The following is a 16,688-nucleotide window of genomic DNA, read 5'->3' on the forward strand; positions in this document are numbered from 1 at the left end:
TTGAACTTAATGCGCATGCGCACCTTGATTGTAATTGATTGCTATAATTATAAGGATCTTCAATATTATTATTATTAGCTGGGGCAGAATTGAAAAAACACTTGAATGTTTTCAGCTCCTGCTAATCAGTGCCAGAGTGAGGTGCCCACCTCAGGCATGCTCCACTACTCTGGTGAAGATCCTGCAGTGACTCGCTTCAGAGAGTTGCTGAGCATCCAGACTATATCTCTCAAGAATCTGGACACCCCTGGGCCTCAGCCTGACTATTGTGGGTTGCAGCGTAGATACAAGCATCTATGATACTAGCCTCGATCCCAGGCCGCACTTCCCACTTCACTTTTCTATGAAGGCCGGTGAAGGAGGCTACTATATATGATACAAGCTATGGTTGCATCCAATAATAACTAGACTACATACTAGACTACATAATGTTTGCTTGCTGCAGGCTGAACTGATATTGCTATTAAATTAAAATCAAACGGTTTATAAGGTGGATACGTAACATCTAGTACCAATGCCCTTGCTAGTACCTCTTGATCTTGGCCTAGCTGGAGCTCGAGCTATATAAGCTAGATGTGTAAAGTTTGTCCCTTTACATGTAGATCTACGTACACTGTAAATCGATTATAATTATGGCTGTGAGAAAAATTGGCTAGAGGTGGCGTTTGTGTAATTAATGTTAAATTATCTCGACGTTATTTCAGATGGGGTGGTGCGGTTTCTGGAGAGAGAGGCTAAAGAAATCGGACTCCTCTTCAAGTGCTTTGAGGTTTGTGGACTAGTTAGAAATTTATCTGTTCACAAGTTAGAGAGCATGTGTTTCAGAATGAAATAGAGACCACATTTTACATTAATTCTCCCTAATGATAGGTGGCCCCCAATCGTCCAGTTGTGATAATTTCATGGGAGGGTGCTGACCCCACCCTGCCCTCAGTGATGCTGAACTGTCACACTGACGTCGTACCAGTGTTCCAGGACAAGTGGGAATGTGATGCATTCAGCGCTTACAAGAAGGAGAATGGAGACATCGTGGCAAGAGGAAGTCAGGTAGAGCGAAACCTCTTGTTATAGGACAACCTCTCTATAAAGGCCACTATAATTATTGCACTATTGCACTATTGTTACAAAACAATGCAACCTCTCCTTAATCTGTTTACCTGTATACCTAGTTGTTAACTATTAAAATCTCAGTATTACAAATTTCCGAGGCTCACTCTTTATAATTATTCCCATAGGATATGAAGTGCTGTGGTTGCTGGTATTTGGAGGCCGTTAGAAACTTGAGAGCTGCTGGAAAGTCTTTCCTAAGAACAATCCATATGACGTTTATGCCAGGTACATGTATACATGTACAGTAACTAACATGGTGGACGTTGAAAGATGCAACATAGTAATACATGTAGATATATACTACATTCAGCCAGTCATTGATACAAGGATAAGCAATGTAATGTACAATCAATTAATTGTATACCTTTCAGTCCTTGCCTCTGTATGTTTCGCGTACTTGATTACCCTCAGTAGACCCACGCACCATACCCTCGTACAGATGAAGAGGTGGGCAGCTTCAATGGTATGATCAAATTTGTTCAGAGAGAGGAGTTTAAGGAGCTGAATGTTGGGTTCTGTTTGGACGAGGGCTTGGCCAACCCGACAGACGCCTTCACTGTATTCTATGCTGAGAGGTCACCATGGTGTACGTGCATTCATTGTGTGCCTATATATCTGTATGTGCTTAGAGTCAAAGTGCATAGTGTACGTATACTCAATCCTCCATGGCCCTCTGTGTTACAGCTGTGGTACTTTTTTAAATCTAATTCGAATATTTCAATTTAACCCCTAATCTGGTTTCCAAAAATGAGTTCTTTAGGTGAATGGGCTCAATTAAGTCTTCTGTTGACAGGAAAGCAGTGTGTACATTGTACCAATTTCCTTTCCAACTTGTTTATCAATTACACGAAATTATTCTGCTGCAGGGCTCACCATTCACTGTCCTGGTAATCCGGGTCACGGCTCACGGTTCATCGAGAACACCGCTGTAGAGAAAGTGGTGCGTTGGATTCTCCGAAATGCCTTAATTAGGTTTGGGGTATACACAGGCACATTCGTACATGTATGTGCGTTATAGGCATTGTCGAGTTCCCCACGTCAGGTATCTCTGGGTACTTAAGGCCTGGGTCAGGCAAGTGTGGTTGTTTTTCCTCTGGGGGAGGTGGGGCACTGATAACATCATTGCCAACATTTAATGTAGATGATGTAGATTATGTAGTGTTAATGAGATTTATAATGTTTATTAATGTTATTCATTGCAAGTGAAGTCACGTGTCCAAGGTACTTGCTTAGCACTGCTGGAACCAGAGGAGGTCAGACATCACTTGAACTTTCACTAATTATGACCTTTTAATGACATTCCAGGCCAAATTGCTGACTCAGCAGTAGCATCTACTGTACTTCTGCTAGTCTCTATTTCAGCCGCCCTCTAAAAGTTGGGCGGCCTAATAACGAGTCTACGTTATAGAGGGTGACTAATTCATGAGACAATATATTTCTGCACGGTTTCTGTCGCTGAATCTGTTGACAGCTAGTTGTGTTTGGTGTCTATGATGGTTACTGGACCTAACCCTATCAGCACATAATACCCATACTAGCTAGATCCGCCTAGATCCAGTCATGTTTTACTGCTGAGTCAGCAAAAACGAAAAGCAATTTGGCCTGGAATGTCATTAAAAGGTCATAATTAGTGAAAGTTCAAGTGATGTCCGACCTCCTCTGTGCTGGAACTATTCTACAATATAAATCTAAATTAGCAACAAATGCGGTGGGCTTACACGAGGTAAGAGTACTTGTTTAGGCCCTTAAAAGATAGAGTAGGTTTTGTCATGATTATGTTTCCAGCTGGGGAATTAATATGTGCAAAACTGCCTTAGCTATGCTGGCTTCTTTAGCTCTGACAGCCACTCTAGAGGTAGGCTATGTTGTGTATCTCAAGAATGCAGTAACTTTTACTCTTCCCCAGCTGGATCCTAGTACTTAGCTATGAGATGTTCATCTAGCCTTGTTTTTGAAGCTTGATCTTAGCTTCTTCATGTCCGCATTTGTGGTACAAAACTGCCATGCCGTCATCACCATTCATGGGACTAATTAGCATAATTGAAATAAGTTTTAGAAAACATTGAGCTTCATTTTGGATCATTTTGATGCAGCATACACTATATATTGCAAATAATACAGCAGTATGAACATAGTGTTCATTTTGGTATTTAAGGCTAGACCCGGGCCTTAACTACCCAGAGATTATGTTGTCCGTTAGCTTTCTGTACCTGCATGTATTGTTACACCTCATCTCATACCACAGCCCCTTCCAACATTGGCCGGCTTATTAATATTTTAGTTTGCTGATACGGTCGTTATCTCACTCTAAACAAAGCTAGTTAGTATTTTATGAGGTCGCTATTGTAATTGTATCGGTCAGTCATTTTACGGATTAAATATGTGTGAAGCAATCGTACCTTCATTTTAAAGGCGCAGTAAAACAAAAGTAGATACTACGTTAAACTATTAGCCATCCTCGATTGGTTTTGGTTTGAGAGGGTAATGCAATACATAAACTTGTATCGGAGCTCTCTGTATACATGTACATCGTAGGTGTTGATAATAATTATGTTTTAACAAACTCATTTTCTGTATAGCGCAAGATTCTGAACAGGGCGCTTGACTACAGAGATTCCCAGGAGGCAAGGTAAATCAGGCTGCATGAGCAGGAGAATGTACACTGTATTCAGTTTTTGGAGTTTGTATACTAAAGCAGTTTAAAGGACTAACTGCAAACGTTTATGAACAGTACAGCTTATTTATAGCATAAAGCCATTCTATGTAGCACTTAGATACATAATAACCAAGTCAAGCAATGTCCTTTGCTGTTTTGACTTCACAGGAGGGACAGAGAAAAGCTGACATAGAGTAATTCAAGCTAAACTCAAAAAAATTGGAAACAGAGTAAAGACAACGGACTTAGAGCTTGTCAGTGGTATAAGCTTACTTCTCTCAAGTATCTCCCAGGCCCTGAGTGATCTCTAGTGGATAGGAGAGCTAGAAACCAGGGATACAAAACCGTAGCGCAGTCCTCCATGTAATTATTTGCGAGCGCAATAATTACACGGAGTGCTTCACCGGATGTCAGTCCTTTTACATAGGGCGTGGGCGGTCGTTTCCAATCCCCTTTCTTTTGTATCTCTGCTTGATTCGATACCAATTAAGAATTTGTAACATATTGTTCAGGCTGAACTCTGACCCCTCACTACGACTGGGTGATGTGACCACACTCAATGTGACAATGCTAGGAGGTGGCGTCCAATGGAACGTCGTCCCTGACTCAATGTCCCTGGGCATGGACTTAAGAGTCACCATAACTCAGGACCACCAGGTGTGAATTGTGTGATGGCAAGTCTATTATTCTACCCACGTCCTTGATGGAGGTGTACATAAACTCTAAATGCATGACCCTGAAAGTCAGAAGCATTGATCAGTTGTATATGTAAAGTGCTGGGACACACGCCTAACGGGAGGTGTGGGGGCATTCTCTAGGTAATTAATTTTATAGATTGCCTTTTCGTTGAATAAATTTTGCGCTATACGTACAGTATGTCAATGCATGTTGCGTCCACCATTAGCTATGTTTGTGTAAATTGTTAACCCTAGCGTTTCGAAAATTTGACGTTATACGGTACTTAATGAATATTTCACTTCCTTCTCAGGAGCTGCTTGAGATGATCCAGGGATGGGCACGGGAGGCGGGGGAGGATTGCACTGTCGAGTTCAGGATCAGAGACAGCAAATCACCAGTAGTCAGCACTGACGAGAGTGACCCATGGTGGAGAGCATTCTCGTCTGCCTGCAAGCAGCGGTACGTACCGGTGGGTATTAGCTACAGTCGTGCGCACTCAGTGCATGTGTTTCAGAGGGGTGGGTGGGTGGTGCTGAACAAAGTGTATCGAGAAAGTTGTATTGGCAATTGAAATTAACCTGCAGGGTGCTTTGTATATGAGTGCGTATTAAGCCTTTGTCTGTTATAATTATATACAGTGACTTGAAGGTTGAGAAGGAGGTATTCCCAGCTGGCACCGACAGTCGAGTCATCAGACCAGTGAGTTTAACAGTTGATCCTAGATTGTAATTACATGTTTTGTATACCTTTGTAGTAAGTGGCTTTTGTTTTGTATATACGCTGTATCCAAGCGTATATATGTAGGTATTGCCCGAGCCTAGTAAGTATTATTCCAAAGTACGTACGTACAGTGCCTCTGTATTAAAGAGACTTGAGAGCATTTGACTGTATGCAATGTGCTAAACACGTACGTAGACTATAATTATACTGTGTAGCAGGAACATTTTGCGTTTTTAGAGGGCAGAGAAGTTAACGCGAAAATTATGACTGGGATAAACGCCCATGCACCGATATTTCAGCAAATTAAAGCTCTTGGTGGGTGTGGTTTCCTGGTATTAAAACGCAAATATTACAACCCACGAACATTTCTTCGGCTTTTGAGCCAAATAGCAAAAATTTGCACATCAAAAATTTCCCACTACATGTATACATTATGCATGTGCTTGTTGAGCACATGCACAACATTGTAGTCTGTGTAAGCTTGCACACGTACGTACGTACAGTTTACCCTGCTTCCTGATTGTCTCATGGCGTCCATGTAAACCACTACATACACAACACACACACACAGCTTGGGATTCCTGCGCTGGGTTTCTCTGCTATCAACAACACACCCATCCTCCTTCATGACCATAACGAGTTTCTTAACGAGAGGGTCTTCCTCAAAGGAATTCCCATCTATGAGGACATAATAAGCAACTTAGCGTCAGTCAAACCATAATATATACTGTCACACCAGACGTGTGTGTATTATACTATAGGCCATGCATATACTGCTTTTCATTTACTTTCATTTTGTGGTATTTAAAACAGGTATTATAGTTTTTGTCCATTCTATTTGCATAATATTTTTTGTATGTCAAGCAATATATAAATGTAGTTGGATAGAATTATTATAGATGATATATAGCACAAATACAGTGATCAAACACAAAATTGTTATCTACATGACTGTATAAAACACACAATGAACAATTCGGAACTATAAAAGGTACGTCACAGAGAATCATATGGAGTAAATGTGGCAACATTACGATTAATCAGTCTGTCACGCGGACTACTAGTCACATCATTGCTCTCAGTGTTCACTAATCCCACTCTATCTTGTTTACTCGGCCTGAAATAGTCCGCGAAGTTGCGAGAAACTTTTCTCACTTTCCCTTTGATAGTAGCTGTTGACTCAGAAAGCTCAACAAATCTAAAGTTAGCCGTTTCAGTCATTCTGTATTTGTATCGGCGGTACGGAATGATGACAGTGACTATGACAATTATCACCACTACGACGATGGCCAGAAGTGCTGCTAGGACACCTACTGTTGTGCTAGAGATGATGACCACAGGTGAGGGTGCTGTGAGTGTGTGTGTGTGGGTGGGTGGGGGGGTGTATTAACAATACATGTTGGTTAACCGAACGTATCATTCAGTTGTTAACTTAGTCTCTTCCTAAGCCTTAGCTCTTAGCAAAACAATTACCTCTTCCTACATGTATAATACAAACTATTACTTTAGCTGAACAACAAAGTTGATAGAAAAGTATGGCCTGGTTCTTGTTAAGACTTAGCCTTGTCCTCAGGCCGAATTGTCTCTAAATCGGGTTGGGAACAAGGCTAGTTAGGACTAGGAACCACCAATAATGTTATTACTGTATAACAATTATACTGTATAATTAATATACAGTAGACTCTCGCTATTCCGGCTCCCTGAAGTACGGCCACCTCGATATACCGGCCATTTGGCTTGGCACGGAATGCTAGCTATATGTTTACTGCACAAAACTCACCCTGAAGTACGGCCACTCGCTATTCCGTTTACCGGCCAGTGCTGGCTGTCCCAAACAAGGTTTTCAATGTAATTTGAATCTAAGGTCGTCTTTAAGCCGCGGCTATTTCCTGAGCTACAGCCACCTCGCTATTCCAGCCAAGCTGCATGGTCCTAAGGGTGACCGGATTAACGAGAGTCTACTGTACTCACTAAACTACAGAACCCTCTTACAGGCAATTCTGTCTGAAAAGACTATGTACATGTACTCTGATTTTCACTTTGAAATTTGGGGCAACAATAAAAAAAACTGAATAGGTACAACCATGTTCTACGTACCTCGTAGTTTTTGGATATACATGTACTAATGTATTCACCTCAAAGTGAGCTGCTAAGTACATTGGAACCTCCCATAACGGACCCTCCCACCAGAGGACAACCTCTTAATGGACACTAGCTAAGGCATGGACTGAAATTACTATAATTATAAGAACATACATTAACATGCTATCTATAAGTCAGCAATTGAATAAACTTCTCACCAGAGGATAACCTTCGAAAAGAGGACAAAAGCTCTGTTCCCAAATTGTTCTTTATTCAGAGGTTCCACATAATTCATAGTAACAGTGGAAAGTTGTAGTTAGAGGGTGTGAGCAACTTGCAACAATAAGACAGACAACTCACGTGCATAAACGTTGAAGGTGAAGCTTTCATTTTTGCAGTCCACAAAATTAGTGAAGTTTGCTATGATGCGATGTGCTCCTGGCATGGTGAAATTCATTTTCACAGTGCTCATAACATTAGCTTGATTTTGAAGTGGCTCAAGAACTGTGATGCAGGTGATGTTGCCTTTGCTGGTTGAGTTTATTTCAGGCACTCTCGAGCATGTTGTACTGTTTGGGAACACCATACACCAGCAGTACTTCACTGGGAAGCTGCAGCAGGGCAGAGATAGTACAAGGTTGGGAATGAACCGTACGTGCATGGATGTATTCACTGGGTTTAGGCTCAACACTTTACTTATTGCTGATCATGTGACCTACAAGCCAATGACATCCATCAAATGCAGTCATGTGGCTAGTTTTAAATCTTCACTTTTTATATCTGTATGAATAACGTATGTGCTTGACAGAGGCCACTCTTGTGAACGGTCGCACTTAAATTCCCATCTTCAGTCAATAGAAGCTGCTCTCAAATAGTAGCCTCAGTGAACTTTGACCCTATCTGGCAACCATAATTAATACTGGTATCTACAGTAGCACTCAGCATTATCCAGTTCACCACCGATAAGCTCATTTTGTACTTGGACTACCGTATAGTGGGGTTATTTTGAGGCACAAAATTTTCGCAGATTATATTTTAGAGGATAGAGGTTCAAATGATCACACCCGTACCCCTACAGTAGAGTTTCAATACTGGGATTTAAACCAATTTTCGGTATATCATAGCAACTAGGTGTGATTTAACTGCCATAAAACTCTAGCTAAATAAGCCCTGGGGCACACATTCCATAAAATACCTGTCTTGAGGGCACACTAAGTTTTAATGAATCGGTTAGTATTACAGAGCCAAAAAGAGGGGCGGGACTCGCTATACACTGGTGATAAGGGCAGGACAGGTGGCAACATACTTTGCCCTCGGCCTCAGAGAGGTTTACTACCACAAAGCCCACAAAGCCAAATGTACAACATGTACAGTACTGTACGGTTTACATTGCCTGCTAGATAGAGTGACGACCACATCAGACACACCCACACGGTGGGTATGTATATCATAGCAACTACAGGTAGGTGTGATTTAACTGCCATCAACTCTAGTCAAATAAGCCCTGGAGTACACATTCCATAAAATCACTGCCTTGAGGGTACACTAAGTTTTGATAAATGAGTTAGTGTTACAGAGCCAAAAAGAGGGGCGGGGCTCGCTATACACTGGTGATAAGGGCAGGACAGGTGGCAACATACTTTGCCCTCGGCCTCAGAGAGGTTTACTACCACAAAGCCAAATGTACAACATGTACAGTACTGTACGGTTTACATTACCTGCCAGATAGAGTGACGACCACATCAGACACACCCACTTTCACGGAATTGTATCTGCCAACATTGATAGTGTGCTCAGTCAGCGTCTCTGTACATAGCAACGCAAGCATTTTGTAAGTGGGGGACCATTGAGGGCAGAAAAATAGCGGTATGAAAATCTCATGGCTTTGTACACTATTATACTACACAGTATGATGGCGTGACACTCGAGGAGGTCCAACATCACATGCGTGCACGAATCACTACAAGTTCAGTGCATTGATGCCACGTGATAATGTCCATGTTAAATACACTAGCCCTTGTAGTGATTCATGCACGCATGTTGGACCTCCTTTGCATGACACATGACACTAACACCAGTCCCACAAATCAGCCATTATCAGATCTCCCCACAATTAGAGGTTGACCACTACTGTAACAATAAAATATGTTTGTAGGCCCACTTTAGGAATGCAATACACACACCTGACATGTTCTGTTTGCAGCACAAACTGATATTGAGTATAACAAGGTGTCTACATAGCAACTCAATTCACATAGCTGGTTTTGAATGACTTGAATAATGAACATCTTTAAACTAAGCTAGCTGATCCGGTCATGTATATAATTATATATGACATATGCCTGCATACGGAATAACATCAGGCCTATTCATTTATTTACAAACTGCACAACATACTCAAACAACCTCTCTGACCAAAACACACTTACCGTATACACTAACGTTGCTATGTTTGGAAGAATGTACAGCAAGCTCATCATCTTCCAACACCACCAGTGCATCCACAGTGTAATGATACACTCCTTTACCGCTATACAAGTGCTCGACTGTAGACACATTGCTGTGATTCTGGGAAACATAAAGAGTATGCCCATCTCCAAAGTTATACGTGAAATGAACGTCAGTGAAGTTAGTGAAGTTTACTGAGGACTTGAAAGTCAGGTTTCCAATTTGATAGTGTTTCTTAGATAGAGAGGAGGTACAAACTGGACCGACGAGGGCAGGTTTAATGGGTACGAGGGGTTCTCCAATGGAATGGATGTTTTGAAGCTTGGGTTGGGAGACTTTCACTTTCAAGTTGAGACCACTGTTATCTGGAAGAGCAGACAAAACTGGGATTTAGACCAACCCGATACATTAAAGAGTGCCCCTTATTGTTCATCTTCACACATGGTTTTTTCTATACAGATAAAATGTAGTCACAATAGCTAGGTCTGTGTACACAAGTGAAAAAAGCCACTGTTACTGCACTCAGGCCCTTAAAACAACACACTGTTACAGTATTCTATTGTTGAAATTTGCCAGCACGCCTACAGAGCAATAGAATACCTATTCCACAGAGCAACCCACATAGAGCTGGAGTACAATACTACATTATGCTCAGACAAAATAATTTTGCACATACATTAGATTCTGACACACCACTGCACCTCGACACTGATTGATTATCAAGAGCTTTCACTATGTATAATAATAGTGGTGCAATAGTGGGGAGATCGAAGGTACTTGAAATTCTATTATGGCTAAAAAGTGCATTCAGCCTTAAGTTACGAGTTATGTCATTGACTGGTATACACTTAGGACACAGCACTCACTTACTTGCCACTAAAACTGTTTTATGTTCACAATCCACCAGATTAGAGTAGCTCGAGTCACTATACACGCGCACAATCACTTCATTCCGCCCAGTCATGTTCCAATACAGGTCTGTGTTGAAACTTGACTCATTGCTGTTCAAACATTTTAGGAGTCGAACGTTATTGGTATCGCCGAGCATACTGCACAGTCTGTAATAGTACGTTTCTTCCTTAGTCTTGTTTGACACGGAAATGACTACTTGTGATATGGCACCATAGTAAGTGTAGCTGTCCATGGAGATGTTGACTAAGTCATGGACGTCACAGTCCGAGAAATCGGAGCTGCAAGGTACTGTGCATTTGTGCGTGCGTGTACAGAAATAGATGTAGTCAAAAGCACACCACTTACACATGTACATGCGATGGAGGTTTGTCATTAAAGGTTCTTAGATTTGCACTTGTACTGAAATATTAAACACATCAAGTTACATGCAGCATCTCACACAAGCTCTAATTAGGGGTAATGAAAGAATCTGAATTTCTGGAATTTCACAAGTACAAAGCCGAGTTTGTACTTTCAAAGGTGATGTTCATTATTATACTGTTACCAAAACATTCTATGTTTGATGCTCATTGATTACAATCACTATTCCCGAGAAAAAAAGAACACAAGCGCTAAACTTGAGGACAACTTTGTAAACCCCAAAAAAAGAAATTTGCGATCTGCACAGGTACAGGACAGGTGTGGAACAAGTACATAACTGCAAAACACTTCAGAGTAAATTGTCACGTCAAATCAAACATATGTATACGTGCTTCTAGCATCACACAGTTAACAGTTACCGTAAGACCTCGATTTATAGCGACACTTTTTAATAATTACAAAGCCAGAGGTCGCTTCTTTTGGAGGTTGAAAAATTATATTAAAGTCCTGGTGTCGCATATTTAGAGGGTCGCATCTAATTGGAGGTAACTTTACAGAGTCTACTTGCCTCGATTTCAGGCTGCTTAAAAACACTGATTTTCCAGTGGGCTACAATCGAGGCTAGGGAGTGGCTAAATTTACCTCTATTTAGAACGCGACATTGAAAAATAATTATCTACGCAGCTATCGCTACTTTTAGTGATCAGAAAATTGCTGAAGCTCCGGCCTAGGTGTCGCCTATTTGGAGGGTCGCCTTAAATCAAGGTATTACGGTAACCCAAAACCACGTGACGGGACAGCAGTGCAAGTGAGGTATAGTGCAAAATTAATTTCACACTTGCGCTGTATTTAATATACGAGATCGAGAGTGCGTGCATGAATATAGAATTGTACTGCATTATTAAATGCACTCACGTTGAGACATGACTGCTCCTGTCAGTGTCTCATCAGTTGCATTGATAGGAGTGGGACACAAATCACTGTCCGAATTAAACTGTGACAGCACAGCTCTAAACTGAAGCAGAATGGCCAAGGACACGACAGTCATAACAGTGCTAGTGTTCATCGTAGACAATGCCATGATATCTTGAGCTTGAGCTGGTGAGGTCGCGTCGAGGGTGAGGTAAAGAAGAATGGACTTCTTATAAAACTGCTTTATGTCTTTGTTTAGCACACGCCCCTTTACCGGATGTAGGTCACATGCTTTGCAGGAGTAACTGCACTTTGAACCATTGTATGAGTGTACATGTGACGATTATTTCCTAATAACAACCTGGTTAATTATGCCAATTGAAATTATAAACTTTATCTATGTTGACGTTGGAAGTTAAATGGAGACATTGGACATGGTACGAAATCTATTTTCCTATTGTTCTCATCAGGAGCAACTGACTCTGTTGCAGGAGCTCCCCAAGTTCTTGTGCAGGGACTTTATCGTCCTCCTTCCCCTAGATGTTGTACCATTGGTACTGGAATATCTGGAGCCAGCTGATATTATCACCAGTTGTATGATGGTGAGGATTAAGCATTAAGGCGACGTTAAATATAAGGACATTTCGCCATAAATTCATTTGTTTTGTGTACATACGTAGCTACCGTATAGCGGGTAATTTTCATGGGGCAAAATATTTGTGGTTTTCGTGGTTGGAGGTCTGACCATGAATATTTTACCCACGAATGAAGCGACCTTGCCTACCTTTACCTGCAGTGCAAGCTCCAACCACGAAAATATTACCCACGAAATGTCTCTATATTGCTGAACCACGAATATTTTGTCCCCCGAAAATTACCTGCTATACGGTATATAGACTGTGCTTTAGATCTGCGTATATAGTATCCCATATCATTTCCAAGACTCTTAGTCTTGCTGATATAGCCACAGCGAGACAACATTTCTGTGGCTATATCGATACTACACTGCACTGTAGGTATCCTCGAGGCTTCGACTACAATGCATCAAGTAATACTTAGCCTTGTTCCTGACACGACTTTACTCCATTGTCATCGCCTAGCGCTACAACCGGATGTACATGTACCTTCTCTGAAGCACTTTTCACATGTAGATCTTACCAATTATTTTCCCCCGCTATAGGTGTCCACAAGATGGCGGCGTTTAATCGGTAACTGCAAGTCTTACTGGAGATCGCAATACTTCAAGTTGCACAAGACAGTTATCTGCTCTGAGAAGAGATCATTTAGAGAATTGACAATCAAAACTTTAAAATTTGAAAGACATCTACGAACGGCAATACCTACAACTATGACACTATACTCACGAAGCCATCACGTTTTACCAATCGGCTCATCTTTCAAGTGGTTTTATGACGACACTCTGCTTTTCATACATTATTTCTGTGGCTCATCTTTTGAGAAGCGTACATTTGAAGTGAACGCTAATGACATTAGCCGCAGTATGAGGGTCCTTTGGTCATGGTCCACGAATGGAGGTGCTCTTTTCTATGGCAATGACGGCACATGGACACTCATACCCTATCCTCTCATCGACTCATCTCGACCTGTTCATCCTCCACTTCAAACTAAAATGTGGCAAGGTGATATTTGTAGCCCTGCTCACTTTGTCTTTGGTGGCTGCCCTGTTTGTCGAATAGTGGTTAAGGCTGTTAGGCATATCAACCAAGAGAGTGGTACTTGGACTATCAATATTGTGAAACTTTTGGATGGACCTACTAACGAGGCAGGTATCGAAGAACTTCAATTCCATTTCGTACCAGATCCTGAGTTAGTGAGAAGTGCTCTATTTACCATTCGCTCTGTCCGTCTCATTCCCATCTCCGAGGTTCAAAATTCTACGCATGGCCTGTTTTGTAACGAACATCAACTGTTTGTTCAAATAGGTGTTGGGTTAGTTATTCGAGAGCTGAGTTATAATGACAAAGGTGACTTCCAGCTATCTGGTCCCTCACATATATTGTGCCCTGAGGGATTTTCTTGGTCCGATATTGGTAATCCAGATTGTAGTAATTTTGTCGTTAGCAATGATAGAACTTTAGTTGCTGTTATGCCAAAAGAAAACAAATTAAGTGTTTGGAATCTTAAAGATGGTGTTGTCTATTCGCATTCAATCTTAGAACGGATTCTGAGACCGATTGCAGCTGTTGAAAAGATGTTCATAATATCTGTCGGAAAGTTATACAGTGTGGTTAGTCATGTGACAATCATGGGCAGGGCACATGTTGATTTCTTTGTGCTATCAACAACTACTGGAAGAGTAGTATTTGAGACTGGTTTATTTATAAATGAAAGTGGTGTTTCATCTTTATCGGGAGGTATTTGCCTTGATGAGCTATGGGCAAGAAAGGATACTCGATCTTATATTGACTTTTGTCACTTAATGAGTGTTGACTCATCACTGCCTTCTTCACGTTCAATTGATATTTATACTGTAGTACTAAGATCCTAACATCCTAACAAGTGAGTAGATCTAGTCTAATTATTATGCTATTTTCATAAATATTGCGTGCAGTGACCTACCATTGTTAATATCTACTCGTGATTACTCGTACTAGAGTGAAACTGAAACAGTAATTTGTGAACAATTTTGTGGTATTCAGTTTGATAGGACACTTGTGTACTAACTAAGCAACCACCCACAGATCGCTAACTGGGTTAGTACACATATGGCCTATGGGCAGGTTACTAGAAACCTGCAGAGCTGTGGGCTATGAATATTATTTTCTAAGCCAGATAGACCACATTTAGTGTACCCTTCTTATAGTTGTATAATAGTGGATCGAGTGTCACTGTGCATGTGCTTCTATATCATTATGATACGCCTGCAATGTATAACTAAGAAACTTTTACTACGAATTCATGCTGATATCGTAAGTACATGTAGACATGAATGCTAACACATTATTTTTTGAAACACCACTATTGATATAAGTCATTGGATTTAGTAAAGCCTTTTTCTGTGCCGTGCATTATGCAGTACTGTCCACGCACATGTCAATAAGCAGTATCTTGCACACATTTCGCATGCTGGACCTTGACAGAGTGAATTGGTGAGTTAGTATTATTTTGTATAGCTGGTAATTGTTGTGGGGTAAAAATTCATTATTAATTTTTGTGGGCAAGCTGACCTCCACGAAAACCTATATAGACGTGGTTTATAATTAACAACGTATTCCTTTTGATGAAATGGCCCATCGATTCACAGTGAAGGTGAGTTGGATTTGGTCCTAGAGCTACTCTTGAAGAGTGTCTATAATTATATAAATAAATTAATCACTGTTAGCTAGCATATAATATTATAGCATAGTAGGCCAACTTCAAATGACTCCAGAAATGTTTTACCCCACGAAAATGATACCCTCTATAATTATGCAATGGTAGTATTCCAAGCTCTATATATAGCAGTGCATTGTTGTGGGTATGTATAGACTCTAGGGAGTGAAGCCTTCAAATTAATCTAGTATTAAATTTTTAATGATTGCAGCATAACAGCAGCTGGCTGCTTTGTTCTAGAGTCCCTGCAAAAGTCCCATATCTCATGAACTCTAGGTAATCTAGTATTTTAAGATGATTTGATTGCAGCATAACAGCAGCTGGCTGGCTGCTTTGTTCGAGAGTCCCTGCAAAAGTCCCATATCTCATGGACTCTAGGGAGTGAAGCCTTCTAGTATTTTAAGATGATTTGATTGCAGCATAACAGCAGCTGGCTGCTTTGTTCGAGAGACCCTGCAAAAGTCCCATATCTCATGGACTCAACAACATGTTTTCAATTTTGCTGAGAGTCCCTTTCTTAAAGCCATAATAATGGGATGTTCAATTGCATGTGGAGACATACAATAATTGTGTGAAGTCGTGGACATAATAATACATATAATGCTTAGCTGCATAGACATCATCATAACATAGAAATTGATGGCTGTAAGCCAGGCGTATAATTATAGTACTAAAGTACTAAAATAGTATATACGTATAGTTATATAGTGTATACGTATATTTTTAAGTTGCGTCATAGATAATATCTATGGTTGCATTACGTATTGGCTGGCATGCATCATAGCCATTTGTTTCTGTTACCACATGCAGTGCCGACATAATTACTGCACCCCCTGTCAACATAATAGTAAGCGAGCGAAATCTATTCAGTAGTCCCCTAAATTAAATCGGTCTCAGGTAAATAGGCTGGCACAACTTATGTTTTATCAATCATTTTATTTGATGTGAGTTACGCTGCATATGGCCTCTGGCTGGTCCTTCAGGTCCGGCTGATCCATGAGACTAGCCTCTGGCTAGCAGGCACACTTTAAATACAGGTCAGTATTAAGACTGGAGTTCTATACTTATAATTATATACCGACATAAATCGTTGCGATGTGGGACGTCATCGGGATGTGGTTCGATATGCTGTGCTTGTTTACACTGATGAATAATGTAGGAAACAAGATACTCATAGAGCAATTCACCCTGTGCGTTGAGCTTCATTGCACAGCGGCAAACAGATATAAATTTTTACCGTAATGACTGTAACATTATGGGGAATGATTGTGAATCGGGAATGATCGTGAATCTATAAAGCATAGAGAACAGTGTTTTTGTCGCCTTTGACACACTCACACACACACACAAATCACTCCACCTTGGCTGCGCACGCAACGGGGTATAATTATAGGCAATTTAAGCATTATCTACCAATCTCTATAGTCCCCGGGAACATGTTACATCTGTTGAGAAGTTAGGCTTAATTAATTATACA

At 40.8% G+C, this 16,688-nt stretch overlaps 3 protein-coding genes across 4 annotated transcripts; 2 read left to right on the top strand and 1 right to left on the bottom strand.

The window, feature by feature from the left end:
- Positions 1-5: 5 nt before the first annotated feature.
- Positions 6-6,027, top strand: LOC135351218 (aminoacylase-1-like). The gene is made up of 11 exons (XM_064550176.1): positions 6-268; positions 705-769; positions 871-1,047; positions 1,236-1,335; positions 1,550-1,696; positions 1,977-2,050; positions 3,690-3,739; positions 4,279-4,423; positions 4,755-4,903; positions 5,083-5,143; positions 5,736-6,027. The coding sequence occupies exons 1-11, from the start codon at positions 106-108 to the stop codon at positions 5,883-5,885; spliced, it is 1,281 nt and encodes a 426-aa protein (XP_064406246.1). The 5' UTR covers positions 6-105; the 3' UTR covers positions 5,886-6,027.
- Positions 6,028-6,039: 12 nt separating this feature from the next.
- Positions 6,040-12,158, bottom strand: LOC135351215 (uncharacterized). The gene is made up of 6 exons (XM_064550169.1): positions 11,882-12,158; positions 10,565-10,894; positions 9,676-10,059; positions 8,965-9,052; positions 7,607-7,857; positions 6,040-6,513 (listed from the first exon to the last, which is right to left on the bottom strand). Exons 1-6 carry the CDS (start codon positions 12,045-12,047, stop codon positions 6,161-6,163), a joined length of 1,572 nt encoding a protein of 523 aa, XP_064406239.1. The 5' UTR covers positions 12,048-12,158; the 3' UTR covers positions 6,040-6,160.
- Positions 12,159-12,210: 52 nt separating this feature from the next.
- On the top strand, positions 12,211-14,996 carry LOC135351216 (uncharacterized). 2 transcript variants are annotated; one of them, XM_064550171.1, is made up of 3 exons: positions 12,211-12,480; positions 13,059-14,398; positions 14,916-14,996. In XM_064550171.1, exons 1-2 carry the CDS (start codon positions 12,298-12,300, stop codon positions 14,385-14,387), a joined length of 1,512 nt encoding a protein of 503 aa, XP_064406241.1. In that variant the 5' UTR covers positions 12,211-12,297; the 3' UTR covers positions 14,388-14,398; positions 14,916-14,996. The 2 variants fall into 2 exon arrangements, with proteins under 2 accessions (XP_064406241.1, XP_064406240.1); XM_064550170.1 differs by lacking the exon at positions 14,916-14,996 and having other exon boundaries at positions 12,212-12,480; positions 13,059-14,506.
- The last annotated feature ends 1,692 nt before the right edge of the window (positions 14,997-16,688 follow it).

The sequence above is a fragment of the Halichondria panicea genome, chromosome 17 (genome assembly GCF_963675165.1).
Source record: "Halichondria panicea chromosome 17, odHalPani1.1, whole genome shotgun sequence".
Lineage (NCBI taxonomy): Eukaryota > Metazoa > Porifera > Demospongiae > Suberitida > Halichondriidae > Halichondria > Halichondria panicea.

Bases quoted from the DNA above. Each gene is read 5' to 3' on its own strand.
- LOC135351215 (XM_064550169.1), bottom strand. From the start codon at position 12,047: ATGGCATTGTCTACGATGAACACTAGCACTGTTATGACTGTCGTGTCC. The intron at 10,895-11,881 runs GTGAGTGCATTT...ACAAATGCACAG, and splicing joins AGGAGCAGTCATGTCTCAAC to TACCTTGCAGCTCCGATTTC. The intron at 7,858-8,964 runs GTAATGTAAACC...GCCCTGCTGCAG, and splicing joins GTCGTCACTCTATCTGGCAG to CTTCCCAGTGAAGTACTGCT.
- LOC135351216 (XM_064550171.1), top strand. From the start codon at position 12,298: ATGGAGACATTGGACATGGTACGAAATCTATTTTCCTATTGTTCTCAT. The intron at 12,481-13,058 runs GTGAGGATTAAG...CCCCCGCTATAG, and splicing joins TTATCACCAGTTGTATGATG to GTGTCCACAAGATGGCGGCG.
- LOC135351218 (XM_064550176.1), top strand. From the start codon at position 106: ATGTTTTCAGCTCCTGCTAATCAGTGCCAGAGTGAGGTGCCCACCTCA. The intron at 1,048-1,235 runs GTAGAGCGAAAC...TTATTCCCATAG, and splicing joins TCGTGGCAAGAGGAAGTCAG to GATATGAAGTGCTGTGGTTG. The intron at 3,740-4,278 runs GTAAATCAGGCT...CATATTGTTCAG, and splicing joins AGAGATTCCCAGGAGGCAAG to GCTGAACTCTGACCCCTCAC.